Source organism: Stegodyphus dumicola, chromosome 6 (assembly GCF_044657685.1).
Source record: "Stegodyphus dumicola isolate Sdum_Otavi_A_Nest chromosome 6, ASM4465768v1".
Classification (NCBI taxonomy): Eukaryota; Metazoa; Arthropoda; class Arachnida; order Araneae; family Eresidae; genus Stegodyphus; species Stegodyphus dumicola.
In genome coordinates this window covers 70,527,546-70,542,852 of record NC_140773.1, presented here as the reverse complement: position 1 = coordinate 70,542,852, position 15,307 = coordinate 70,527,546, and the positions used below count along the sequence as shown (strand labels likewise).

The 15,307-nt window shown below is 35.3% G+C and overlaps 1 protein-coding gene across 3 annotated transcripts in view; it reads left to right on the top strand.

The window, feature by feature from the left end:
- The window catches only part of LOC118200488 (angiotensin-converting enzyme-like), a 163,202-nt gene that overhangs the window by 41,190 nt on the left and 106,705 nt on the right, over nt 1-15,307 (top strand). For 2 of the 3 annotated variants that reach the window (XM_085818499.1, XM_085818498.1), the window contains exon 5: nt 5,581-5,724. The exons of the other annotated variant lie outside the window; for it this stretch is intronic. In XM_085818499.1, coding sequence (XP_085674625.1) covers nt 5,581-5,724 — 144 coding nt within the window. The remainder of the gene's footprint in view (nt 1-5,580; nt 5,725-15,307) is intronic. 3 annotated transcript variants of the gene reach the window in all.

Here is a 15,307-nt window from a genome sequence, read left to right as displayed (position 1 = left end):
TTAGAAGAAAAGTCAAATTAAATATTTCGATAACCCAGTAAATTCAAGTTCGAAATTTCAATATTTTATTTTCGGAGGGAGGGGAAATGTTTTCAGTTTTGGTCCATTATACTAAGTATATTTGCTTCGATTTTTTATTTTTCCATAAAAGCGAAAATTTTACGCATGGTATACATATAACGCATAGCTTCAAATTAAAATTTAATAATATACAGAGTGGTTATAATTAAAGTTCCACATTGAAACGGTCATAAAAGGAAAACTACTGGATCAAATGTTATCAAACTTGGAAATCGTGTAAAGGAGGTCATGGGAATTTATTTTCCGCGAAAAAAAGGAAGTTCGAAACCTCACCACCAGGGGGGGGAAATGGCGCTGTATGCAATATTGTTAAACGAAATATGGGTCGGAATCTAACTTAACCTTTTGTTAAACGGGTTTAATATGTTGTATACCCTTAAGAAACTTTGAAGTAGGCAAATTATTATTTAAAGAAGTTAAATTCGATAAATGTCGAGTGCGCCATCCCTGTAAGTGAGAATTTCGTCCGTGAAAACCACGAATTACCGATTAGAAAATGTGAGATCGCAAATCACTCTCACAAGTGCGTACAATCTGGAAATCGTTTTCTTACAGATCGCTAATTTGTAATTTTTTAAGCCTGAATTCGGCACTAAAACATGAAGATACTGATTCAAAACGCTTTTAATCGATTTGGGCCAAAGAAATCTCTCATGTTATCTATCTAGTTCCATTGCATTCTCCTACTGCATTCGATTGCATAACAGTCATTTCACACCGTTTACTGTTGAATGACAGCTAGTTTTATAACTGAACCATTTTTTTCTGAAGAGCAGTCGACAGCTGGACCACTGCGATTGCAGCTCACTTAGAGCCAATATTAAAATGTTTCGTGATACATGAACTGCAGTAACGTGGCATTTTAGATACTACGATTTTTATGCAGGGCTGGGCACCAGCTCAAGAGTGTCGCATAGTTACATAGGCAACATTTCACGAATGAACGTCTTATAGGCCAACACTTCCCCTCTTCCCACCAGACCTCAACCTCTGTGACTTTTGTCTATGAGGTTATCTCAAAAGCACTGTTTATGGTGATAATCTAAACAATTTGGCAGAAATGAAAAATGTGATACACTGATAACATTCCTCCTGATATGCTATGTGTAACGTGTATACGAGCCAGTTTCCCTTAAAAAGTCCTCCACGAAGGCATCCCTCCCTTAAGGCAGATAGCTCTCGAGTGCTTTGCCGTAATCTAATAAACCAAACCAAAACCAAACCTGATATGCTAAGAGCTGCTGTTGAGAATGCAGTAACATGATTTAACTTGCTTTCGGAAAATGCTGGACGCTACATTGAACATGCTTTGTAACACGTTTCGGAAAATATTAAACACATTTTAAACAGATGTTTTCGTGTCTTATTTCATTTAACAATATTGTATACAGCGCCATTTTTCCCCTGATGGTGAGTTTTTGAACTCTTTTTTTTTTTTCCGCCGAAAATAAATTCTCATAACCTCCTTTACACGATTCCCAAGTTTGATAACATTTGGCCCGGTAGTTTTCCTTTTATGACCATTTCAAAGTGGAACTTTAATAATAATCACCATGTAAAATAAGCTTTAAAAGTCTGACAGTTTGGTTCAAGTCCCAACTTTAAAAAATATATATATAAATATAAATTTTTATATTAATTCTCTTAGAAAGCATGTTTTAAGAAGCTGATTTTTCTCTCGCGTTATAGATTGTATAAAAAAGCATGATATTTAATATGATTTAGATTGTTTCAGCCGATATAAGAATCGGGTTACTCTGTGGTACAGAATAAACCCTGCTGGACTGTTTTATTTCTTTGTCATTTAGCAAAAATCTTTTAATTAAAATATTTATCCTTTGGACTTCGCTTTAAACTTTATTTATAGCTAAAATGACTAGAAAATGAAAAGCTGTCTTTAGCTGAAACGCTATTGATATAATTGATATTTTAAAAAATTGACAAGAATGCAAAATGTATGGAAGTCTAGCAGTCGAAAAATCTTAATTTTCTTGTGTGAGCACTGAAAATAACTGTAGAAGGAAAGAAGAAAATTAGGGAGAAAAGTAAGCAAAAATTTGCAGGGAAATTGGGCTGTCAGACGTACCAAGATGTTCAAAAAGTTGGACGCTTTCGAATATACTTTCAGGATACTTCAAAGAATTTAGGTGTTCAAAGAGAAAACACTTGGACGAGTACACCAGCAATTACCATCAATTGAGCTTGTGTTAACAGAAAAGACAAAACGATATCATTGCAGATTAAAGTGAAGAGCGACTGGTTTTAAACTATATGGTTGTGTAAATTACGTTATAGAACATCATATCGTATCATAAATGGTGAATCCCATGATTTCCTCAGTCGAATTATTTGAAGATTCAGGAGTTTATCCAGTGATGTATGTGGATGTCACTTAAAGATGTTTTTTTTTCCCTTCCTGATGAAACAGCGGCCGAACGGTAAAGTCGCTGAACACTGGCAGTTCGGTCCGAGGTTCGAATCCCGCGAACGGGCTGGCTGCATGGGCGTTTTCGTGGTTTTCCCCATGTGTAACGTGTATGCGAGCCAGTTTCCCTTAGAAAGTCCTCCAAGAAGGCATCCCTCCCCTTAGGCAGATAGCCGTAGTGTGCTTTGTCATAATAAAATAAACCAAAACCTTTTGATGAAACCAGTCTTTTCTTTCATCTCATACCTTCAAAATGTTTAGCCTCTAAAGACTGATAAAGGCTCTGACGAAATACTTCGTGAAGAACTTTCTAAGGGAAACCAGCTGTCATACGCGGTACACATGAGAAAATCCACGAAAACGCCCATGCAACCAGCCCGTTTACCGGGGTTCGAACCCCGGAGTGAACTACCAGTGTTCAGCAACTTTACCGCTCGAACGTTTGTGGGCCTTTATGAAATGGAAGGCGATAACTTTATTTAAAATGATTGTCAGAAATACAAAATGTTTCGAAAAGTTGGATACTTTTCAATATACTTTCAGAATGCGTAAAGAAACAGAGAAGAAAAATAATTTTTTTCGTAAAATTTAGTATTCGTATTTTTTTAAATTTAAAACTTTTCAATCTTATGATATTTGATTCTTGCGATTTCAAAAATAAAATATTTGACTAAAATATGAATAACATTTTAAGAAACCAAATGTAGGATAAAATTGTGTAAAGCAATGGGCACAATGATAAAACTGTTTAAAGCAGTGTATGCAAGTCATCCTAAGTTAAAATATCGGTTATACATCTCTCTTATTTATATATATTTTTTCTGAACGGAACATTGAAAGGCGTGTAAAACTGTGCTTTACTATATTCATATACTTTTTTTCCTAAGGAAACTAGGTTGCTATATATTAAGAAGTTCGCCAAGTGAAGTATTCTTGGCGCAAACTGACAAAAAAGTGCCAACATAAATTTGTGGATTTCTCCGTAAATTTCGCTCCAAATTTTACAAAATTTCATATTTAGGCGTAATTTGAGTCGTAGAATCGAAATATGTAAAAAAATTGGTATGTTATTTCAGAAAAAGTCCGATTTTGTGTCAAAATACCTATGTTAGAATAGTGCTATATATAAATCTAATATATATCCTAAGTCGCGCTTTCGAGACATGAAGAACGCAATTTGAATTTTGTCAATCGGCCCAGTAGATCTGGAGATATAGGACTGTCCCATTTTTCTCTTTTAATATAGTATGCAGTTTTCAAACGCATCGTAGTCTGGGTTACAAAGTATTCTTCCGAAAAAAACGCAGTTCAAATAAATAAAATCAAATTCTGGAAAATTGATATTAATAAATATATTTAAAATGCTCAGTTCGAAGGAATAAATAGAAAATTTTAAAACAATTATCTGAAGAGACAATGCAACACAAACAATTAAAATAAAAGTATAAAAATTTAAAAATGACCTAAAATAATAGCTATGACGAAAAGTATATATAAAGAAAACTATTTGAAAAAAAAAAATAAACGCTGCACCTTTATTTACGCAGTTCGAATAGGTAAATAGAAATTTTTAAAACAGTTATTCGAAAAAAAAAAAAAAAAAAAAAAAAACATGCAACTTAAACAATTAAAATGAAATTCGAAAAGAAAAAATTACTTAAAATAATAAGTTATAATTAAAAATATAATATAAAGAATATTATTTGGAAAAAAGGAACGATGGTGACTTTTTTTCCTAAGGAAACTAGGTTGCCATACATTAAGAAGTTCGCCAAGTGAAGTATTCTTGGCGCAAACTGACAAAAAAGTGCCAACATAAATTTGTGAATTTCTCCGTAAATTTCGCTCCAAATTTTACAAAATTTCATATTTAGGCGTAATTTGAGTCGTAGAATCGAAATATGTAAAAAAATTGGTATGTTATTTCAGAAAAAGTCCGATTTTGTGTCAAAATACCTATGTTAGAATAGTGCTATATATAAATCTAATATATATCCTAAGTCGCGCTTTCGAGACATGAAGAACGCAATTTGAATTTTGTCAATCGGCCCAGTAGATCGGGAGATATAGGACTGTCCTTTTTTTTTTTTTTTTTTTTTTTTTGGAGCAGTGTACATCAGATTAGTTTCTGTGTGATTATGAGCTCTTCGCCAAAATGAAAGAACGATTGTGAGTTACACTTTACAACAGTAGAATAATTCCATTACTGTTTAAGGTCAGTCGCTGTGAAGCAGCAATAATAATGGACGATTGATGATGTACGACGCCTTCAAATAACTTAAAAGAAGGTTGCAAGTGCAGCCGGATACATTCAAGGACTATGAGACTTTATACGTATGATGATAAAAATTTCTTCAAAACTGCTGACACGTTACGACTACTTTTATGGTACACATGTGGCGTCATTAACGTAATTTAAATGGAAAAAATAGGACACACTTAGAGCTCTCTCTCTCTCTCTCTCTAAACAGCACACTCTTAGTCTTTCTCTTTCTCTCTCTAATAACAAAAGCATGAGCAAAAACAAATTCTACAGTAATAGTTTGGTGGCATTCTAAAGTCTTGAATACGTTGTTAATGGATACAGAATTGGAGTCAGGCATTCTGAAAAACTCTATATAACGGAACTTCGTTCACGCAGCTAACATGTACAAGTTTTTTTTCATTGAAAATAATAAAGATTTTTTCTTTCTAAAGCGACATTTAGAGCTCTTTTACACAACTGAAGCGGAAAATAACGAAAACTTACTTTTGGTTATTGTTATGTGTTACTAATGAAAAGAAGTTTTAAGCAGTAATGGTTTGTTGCAATATAAATATAGTAATTAAGTATATAATATATATATATATATAGTTAAGTATATAATATGTATAATCTAATATATACAATATAAATATATTTGATATAGTTAGTTAAATACAGTTTTTTTATTAAATTTGTAAATCCAGCAGCACTAGTGTTACTTGGTGACTGATTATTCCTAATACCTCTATTAATATATGTACAATCTTTGATGCGACATTTTATACAATCAAGTGCATCTCACAGTTGCAGATTACTATTTAATTTGCAGAGTTGACGGAAATCCTAGCAACTTCTAAAGATTATGACGAGCTGAAACATGTTTGGTCGGAATGGAGAGATGCAACTGGAAAAAAAATGAAGAACAAATTTCTTAAATACGTGAAATTATCGAATAAAGCCTCTCGTCTTAATGGTAAATATACAGTCTCTGAATTCACAGATAACGTTGTTTAAAATATAAAGCATTCAATAAGATTCTATTCGTATGAAGCAGATTTTATTTTTTTACTCAACGATCTAAACCAATACTTCCCAAAAGGATCGGTATCGTCTTACTGGCTGAAGTAATTTATGGGGCGTTTTTTGGTTACTGCAAAAATTATTGACCGTTGGGTACCAACTACGGCATCTCTGGGCAATACTCGCGAGATGTTTTTAAAGCTAGATTAGTATTAAAAATCATCAAACGCGTGTTTGATAAGCAGAATGGTGCACTACAGGAGTTCTCTTACGTTCATGTCCAAACTTGCCTTGTACAAATAAAATTTGAGTCGGAAATTCTTTCAGTTTCCAAATTTTACCTGTGGAGAAAATTCTGTCAAAGGCAAAATTCTGTATTAAATATGGTTTTTATGAGCTGCATCAAAGAAGTTTTTTTCTCACATTCCCATCATTACATTTAGCCAAAAGTTTGTAGAGACATTAGGTATTTTTTTGAAGCAGGAGCGATGAAAAATGACAACGCCTTTGCCGGGAATCGAACCACGGACCTCTGGAATACGTGCCCAGCATGCACACCACTACACCACGAAGGCACGCTAATCAAGCAGGAGAAATACCTTGTAAGATGATTTAGAATAGTCATTAGTTTACTAGCCAAGAAAAAAAAACAGACTGTCGATAGCGGCGATTTATGACTGCTGATGAAAACCTATGGCAACAAATATCGAAAACTTAGTGTCATTACATCAAGTTCAGTTCATTTTCTAACAATATTATTTTAATTTTTTAATAATACTCTTTCGTAAGTACGAGTTTGTAATGGATTGAATGCCCGTAGTACCGATGACAGTTTGATGAAATTTATTTTTCTCAAAACAATAAAAAATTTTTACAGGTCTTGAACTTTTCACACAAAAGTATTCATATAGCTCTTCTCTGTATGACAGAGCATAATCGGTAGTTACCACTTTAAACTACTAAGAATACTGAAAGCAACGCAATGCAAACAGTTTTCTCCCATTCTCCGAGAAATTCCAGCACCTCCGATTTCTCGAAATTCCTGGAAGGCATACACAGTTACTTTTAACGGCGGATACAGTTACAAGGGATCGGAACATTTAACAGGACATTTAACTGACTCATACATTTAGCCGACATGGACAGTTAGCCGACAGAACATTTAGCTGACACGGAAATTTAGCCGTCAGGGCACCTAACCGACACGGATATTTAGCCGACAAGACACATACCCGCACGGACACTTAGCCGACAGGACATTTAACCGACAAGACATTTAGCCGACAGAACATTTAGCTGACAACGCGTACAAATAAACAAAAAACCTGCAACAATGTTTTATTAAAGTTTATTCATATTTATCGGCGAAAAACACTGGTTCCAGGGTATTTAACTGGAAGATTTATAAACAAATACAGTATTTTTCACCCAATTTAATGTGAATAAACTTTCACCTAATTTATTGTGATTTTAAAACTGAACAGAACAGCAACCTTATTTCGAAATCCATTTCGACAATAATCAGACATTCTTTCCTACTACATTTCAGAAGTAGGAAAGAAAATTTCAGCGGTCAGAAAAGTGAAGCGATTTTTGTATGGAAAGAATAAAAAGAGCAAAGTGAAAACAAATGTAACGTAAAATTGAATTTTTTGGACCCTTTCACATTAACAAAAACGGTTCTTCTTTAGTAAATGATGTGAATGATAATTTTCCAATGCTCTCTAAATTCTAATATCCTAGCTTTTTCACCTGTCATTATTATTTTCCGCGACAGATCATGTTACATTTGATTTTGCTTTGCTCCAATCATTAATACTACTTACATTAATACATTAATACCACTAATTAAAATAGTGTTCTTTAACTGCTAGAACCTAGTAGAATTATGTTAGCGACTATTCGCTAAGTTCTTGTGCATAAATAACAACTTCTAAGAAGGGTTAAAATAACCTTTTATTTAAACTCAAATGGGTTCACAAATGGTCACTCTTGGGAGTACAAGAAGTAAACACCTTTGGTTTGAGCTTAAAATAGAAAGTGCAAAATTAAACTAAAGTTAAGTAGACTGAACAACCTAAGCTGCACAGAGTTGTTACCGCGTAGTTGGTTCTTATCTAAAAAAATCACCGGCATAGCCTAAGAAGCACGTAAGAAGCACGGCCGGTAAACCAGGAAGCTTTGACTCGTAGCAACAACGTTTTTGGCCGGAAGACAGAACACACTCTTTTTCTTTGTAACTGAAATATCTCAGATTACACCTTAAGTAGTAGATTTTGTTTTATTTTGCATAAAGCGTGAAGCTGAAAACTCATTCTGGCAGGGAAACGTACATAAGAAAATAAAAACGTATAGGAAAAGCTGTCTGAAAATAAAAATAGCTGTTAGAAAAATGAAGTAAAACCCTGGAAAATGTTAAATGATTTCGCTGTTCAGGCTACTGAAATTTTCTATCCCTCTTCTGAGATAGAAAGACTGATCTCACCAATTGCACAGCGGTAAGGTTGCTGAAAACTGGTAGTTCGGCCGACGTTCAAATGCCGCCCGTTTGGCTGGCTGTATGGGCGCTTTTGTGGCTTTTCACATGTCTAACGTGTATATGAGACAGTTTCCCCTAGAAAGTACTTCAAGAAGGTATCCCTTCCCTTAAGCAGATAACCCTCGAGTACTTTTTCATAATCAAATAAAACAAAAATATAGACCTATGTCTGATTACCACTGAAATTTATTTCAAAATCTGTTCCAAAATGGATTGATTTTTTGTTTAATTTTAAAATTCAAAGATTCCTTTATTAAAGTAAAAATATTATACTTATTCATAACCCTTCTCGTTGACTACCCTAGAAACAGCCCGTTTTTGCAGATATATACGGACAAATTTTACTGAAATATTGTCGCATGTTTTTTTGTCTATCTATACGTGCTTTCAATTAAATGTGATGTCGGCTAAAATTACTTGTCGGCTAAATGCCCGTGTCGTTAAATGACCTGTTGGCAAAGTGTCCTGTCAGCTAAATGTCTTGTCAGCTAAATGTGTTGGCGGCTAAATGTCCGTATCGGTTAAATGGCTTGTACTCTATATGTCCAAGTCGGTTATGTGTCCTCTCGATTAAATGTCCGTGTCGGCTAAATGTGCTGTCTGCTAAATATCTTGTCGGCTAAATGCCCTGTCGGCTAAATGTCGTGTCGGCTAAATGTGCGTATAAGCTTAATGTCCTGTCGCCTAAGGTTCTCGTCGGCTGAATAGTTGTCGGCTGGGTGTCACGGACAAATCCAGATTTCGAATAATCCATCTGTATGGTAAAGAACTTTAAAAAGTAATTTTTAAAAAAACTGCCGCTGTTTTCATACACTGCTGGCCATTAAAATTGCAACACCAGGAAGGAATGATCTGACAAACGTCAAAATCACATGAAAGAACGAAGAATATGCAAATGATTAGAATTTCAGCGCATTTAGACGACGCAGAAGGGACAAATTACATCTGAAGCACTGCATTAAAGAAAAGTTGTGTAGGGGATTTCTGATTCGGAAAGCGTTTTGTGAAATCGGAGTTTGCTCAGAATATCGTGTTATGCGGGAATAATAAGAAGAAATGCTTACCAGCAAGTGTCGGAATTCGACAGAGACAGGATCTCTGCCTATCGATAGCGTGGATTATCATTCCGTGATATCACCTTCCGCACTGGTCGACATCTAACCACTGTCATGCGAATATGGAATCAATGGATTTCTGAGTGTCATACTGAACGGCATGCGGGGTCTTAACGCCCTCCCATGACTAACGGCCGAGAGGACAGACATATTGTGAGGTCAGCCCTGCAAAACTGTACAACCATATCATGGACCAATAGTTAGGGATTAGGCATGTTTGCAGTACGCCCAGTATCAGCTCGTACGGTGCGTCGACATTTGCAGCAGCATGCACTATAAGCACGAAGACCATTACTTCGGCTTCTCTTGACAATGCAGCATAAAGGGAGGCGGCAACTCTGGTGCGCCGAACGACAAAATTGGATACAGGAGTGGCACAATGTTGTCTTTTCATACGAGTCCCGGTTCTGCGTGCAGAATTCTGATGGCCGTGTACATGTCTGAAAGATCCGAGGAGACCGCATATCGACTCCTTGCATTCGATATCGGCCTAGGGGCATACACCTGGTGTGATGGTTTGGGCAGCCAGTGCTTACACGACACGCACATCTCTAGTTCAGATCGAAGGTAATTTGAAAGCAGATGGATGCATTTCTGACATCTTACGTCCAGTGATTGTGCGCTATATTCGAGACCTACCAAACCCTATCTTCTAACAAGATAATGCAAGACCACATATTGTACGTCGTGTTCTGACCTTCCTCGACACACATGGTGTTCAACTGTAGCCCTGGCCTGCACGGTCTCCAGATCTGTCATCCACTGAAAACATCTGGTCATGGGTTTCTAAGAGATTGGCTCGCCATCCCTCTCCAGCTGATGCGGTTGATGAAGTGGGGCATTAACTTGAAGCATCATGGAATGAATTGCCCGTTTCTGTCATCCGAGCGGATTTGTACTTGCTTTCCAGGTTCTCATTTAATGAAGTACGTCTGAAACATTTAGCTCCGCCCTGCTGACCTGTATCTCTCGGATTTCGACTACTCCTCTGTTATTTGGACTTCTGACGCCGAGCAGATCGCCCGCATTCAACATCTATGCTATAATTGCTGAGATTCAGTAGCCGTCCCATGCCATTACACCAACAACGTTATTGGAGTAACTCTGAGATTGATATGTGAAGACTTATCTACCGCTCTACTGAGAATAATATCCTCAGTTAACCTTTTGAGGTCGGGCTTTGGTAGCAGTAAAAGCTACCAAAGGACGGAGGATCTTGAACCGAATGCTTTTCCCCCTTTAAGAAACCACCTCCTGTTTGCAACAAAGATTCTTGTGTGTAGTTTAATGGATTTTCAGAGGGGTGCATCTATGTTGCAAAAGGAAGACCTTTGAAAGAGATAAGTGGTTAAAACCCTACGGACGTCAAATTTGACATTTCACCCCACTTTTCAACCTGGAAAATGGGGAAAAAAGACATGGCCACTAAAGTGGACAACCCCGCTTTTCAAACAGAGGACTCTATGGCCACTATAATGGCCATCCCGTCTTCAAAAGGTTAAGACTTTTCACTACGTTATGCCTTAGAAAAAATTATGCGCTGCGCTACGTCGTTCCGCTCAGGATGATGATTACGCCCAGGCGCCTGATTTTAAGTGAATTGCACCTAAGTTTTCTGTCATCCGAGCCCTATTAGACTCCATGCCTAATCGGGCAAAGGCTATTTCTACTTATTTCGCACCCCTGTAAACCCCAAAACTGCTTACAAATTTAATTAATTTGTCTTCCTTCCATACTGTTTACGTACAATAAATATCTTTTTTGTATTTGCTTTTCTTCATGGTGTTGCAATTTTAATGGCCATCGCAGTGTATATATAAATATAGTATACTTCACCTAAAAGAGAAGCTATCAAAATTAATTATTTTCTATCAAAATACAACATATTAAAATTAGTAGAAAAATTTTGTTACAGAAATGTATAACTTTGAATCATGCTGTATATTCGTATCCTATCAGTGCTTTATTTTTGGTTTCAAAAGATGGTGACGTCTAAATATAATTGATGCGCTAAGTAAAATTTTACCTTGGTTATTTTTTTCTTTTTCTTTAATGCAAGAAATCCTGTTCGAAAACTAAGTAATAAAAGCTGTGTTACTAATTAACTAACTCGAAAGCATATTAATCACATTTCATTAAGAAAATGATCCATATTAAATATAGGCGAAAACCACAAGAAGTGCCTGAAAATTTAAACAATGACTATAAAAATACCACATGAATCCAAGAAGTGCTTTAAAATTTGAACATTAATAGAAATTTTCTTATAATTAAAAATTTGATAAAGAACGTTAAAAATCTATGATGTTAAAATTAGCAAACAAAGCAAACAGAAAATATCCCTAACAGGACATATGACTCTAGGGAGCTGATATCACCAATTGTGATGCATCGTCCTCTAATTTTGTTGAACATGGCGGCAAATAGGTTGTAAGTCTGTAATGTCAAAAGTGTGTAAAGCAGGAACTGTGAACAGTGACAAGATTTCCTTCAACAAAAACATGCAAGCTTTTTCAGTGCCTATAGTTTTAAACATTTCTTGAAGAATTTATCACCTGAAAATTTTTGAATTTAAAGCTAGGTTATTGCAATATCAAAATGTTTGAAAAATTTGTAGAATATATTTTTTTTTCGTTTTTTTTTAAAAGACAGGAAAATTATGATAATTAAAAATAGTTATTATACGAGAGAATAGAAATTATTTACTTTTTAGTGCATGCAACTAAAATCGTACCCCATATTTTTTTTTTTAGACTGACGGTGTTGGTGGTGTTGGTGTATTTAATTATGGCAAAGCACACTAGGACTATCTGCCTAAGGGAAGGGATGCCTTCGTGGAGGACTTTTTAAGGGAAACTGGCTCGTATACACATTAGACTGACGGAATGAAATCCCAACATTAATATGAAGTTCTGCTAGATAAATGAAATTTGGCAAACGTGTTTGTACACTGCGCAAAAAGAAAAAAAAAAAGAAAGAAAAAAAAAAAAAAAAAAAAGGAAAAGTGGGGGGACAGTCCTATATCTCTCGTTCTACTTGGCCGATTGACGAAACTCAAATTGCGTTTTTCATGTCTCGACAGCGCGACTTAGGATATGTATTAAATTTATATAAAGCATTGTTCTAATGTATTTTGACACAAAATCGGACTTTTTCTGAAAAGACATGCCAATGTTCGATTCTACGACTCAAAATATGCCAAACTGACAAGTTTTGTAAAAATCGCACGAGTAGTTTTTAAAAAAATAGCTCTAAAAAATTTAGCTCCTTAGTGTTAATTGAATTTTATATATATTTATTAATACATCTTTTTTTTATTAAACTTACTTGATTCCTTCTTTCGGAATTCGTAATTTAAACTTAATCCGAATATAATGCGCACATTTTTTATGATTTATTTTTTAAATTTATATTTTTTATGCATTTTTCGAAAAAAATTTGTATTATAACCTATAAAATTTTTAACATCATCTTAAAGTAAATGTGTTTCTAAGCGTACCTGCAAAAGTTTAGAGTCTTTTATTCAAAATTTCCTAAGTTATATGTGAATTTACATTTTAGCGCGTTTTGAAATTTGGCGTATTTAATATAAGCCATGGTAACGAAAATGTGGTTTACGCACTTTGTTAAACAATTTGCAAGAATGAACGATGGACCTTTTTTTCTCTCGTGCATCAATGAAAAAAAGGAATGTAGGTAGGATAAAGCAAGAATTCAGCCAAGTGAATTTTTCTTGGCGCAAACTGAAAAATATATGTTAAGCTAAATTTTTAAATTTCTCCATAAATTTCCCACCAAAATTACAAAATGTAATATCTAGGCATAATTTCAGTAGTAAAATCGAAATATGGAAAGAAAATATGTTATTTTAGAAAAAGTCCGAATTTGTGTCAAAACACCTATGTTAGAATAATGCTATATATAAATCTAATATACCTATTTTAAGTCGCGCTTTCGAGACATGAAAAATGCAATATGAATTTCGTCAATAGGCTCAGTAGAACGGGAGATATAGAACTGCCCCTCTTTTTTTGCGCACTTTGCAAATGAAGTATGACGTCTCTTCAAATTTTGTGCTAGAGGAATAAGTGTGGCGCTAGTAGCGCCGCTATGAACATGCATACTACGATAGCTTTAAGTACTCGATATAAAGATTGTATGCTTTATTTACCTTCTCAATCGGACGTTTTGAGAGAGATTTCAGTCAAGAATGTCTTTAAAGAAACGAAGAAAACAGTATCAGCACATTACTGAATTTGAAGGAGGTCGTGTAATAGGACTACGAGAATGTGAATTTCCTTTTCACGATAATGCAGAAAGACTTAGCAAGGATGTATTCATTGTATATAAGTGCTGGTAGTAGTGGTCGTTGGCAGATTCTGCTTAAAGAAGGCCACACAGCGAAAGGCGAAGAGAAGATCTGATGTGTTCTCATAAGACAAGTACAGGTAAACGTATGGCCACAGCAACGATCTACCACGGTTCAACTGGTAATGTCTTCCCATACTAATTAACCCTAAGAAAAGGCAAATTTCATAACAGTTCAGAAAGATTGGTTGAGGAGATGAGCCTCTGAAGATTTCCAAAAGATCTAGAGTTTACATTTATGGCACATTGTGCAATCCCACCGTACATCCCGCATTCGGTACCTATTAAAAATAATGATTTCGTACATAAAGAGATTACAATACAATTTCAGTACTATCTGAAATTCACAGATTAAATTGAGAACATTTGTTTCCATGCAATAAAGCCAACAGATAAACATAATGAGATAATAAGTACTGGGAACAGAGTGCTATAATAGCTGAACTAATAATACTAAATAAGTGTCCGCGGGGACAAATCGTCTTGTCAAAGTATACTCTGACCTATAAAAGTTGGAAAAACTGGGTAAATGTCTAAAACGGTCGTAAATGTCTTTTGCTCCCTTGAAAAGCGGGGGGAGGGAACGCTTGGATGGACTTATGTAACTTTTTAACATTTGATATAAATTTGCTTTAATTAATTTTTAAATCCCCTTGTTTAAAAATATTCCACCTCTTTCTTGTTTTGCATAGTAAATTGTAGACTTGACATCCATTAGCTTACATCCATTAGCGGTAAGTCTTGTAAGAAAAGTCAATAAAGTGTAGAGACATTAGGTATTTTTTGGAAGCAGGCAAGATGAAAAATAAGCAATCGCCTTCGCTGGGAATCGAAGCACGGACCTTTGGAATACCGGCCAGCGTGCGAAACCACTACACCACGAAGGCATGCCCGGAAGGCGGGAGAAATACCTTATATACCCCCCCTTTTAAAGGACGACTGGGGTTTTTAGGGGACCCAGTCGCCAAATCCTGGGTGAGGAGAATCATCATCCAACACCCTTTTAGTTCGGGCGCCACTGTAGAGACATTAGGTATTTTTTGGAAGCACGCAAGATAAAAAATGAGCAGTCGCCTTCGCCGGGAATAGAACCACGGACCTCTGGAATACCGGCTCAGCGTGCAGAACCACTAGACCACGAACGCACGCTAGGAAGGCGGAAGAAATACCTTATAAAGATTTGCTCGGTAAAAATTTTCATTTGGAGATATTCCTCTCGGATGACTTTTAGATTCTGAAATTTTGCTTAGACATACGTTTAATAAGGCTTGTGCTTGAATAGCCTTGTTCAATGCAGTCAACTCTTCTTGGATCATAATATGAAGATCAAATATTCAGTACAGTTCAGTGATTCTTCAAGCCATTTCGACACATTATTTCAATGTCTTGGAAACGAACTTTAAAATCTTTTAAATTTTACAAGTGATTTGTATATAATATTGTATATTCTGAAGAAATATAAACCTTTTTATAACGAAAAATCTCATTCAGTTACCAAAATAATGAAATTCTTT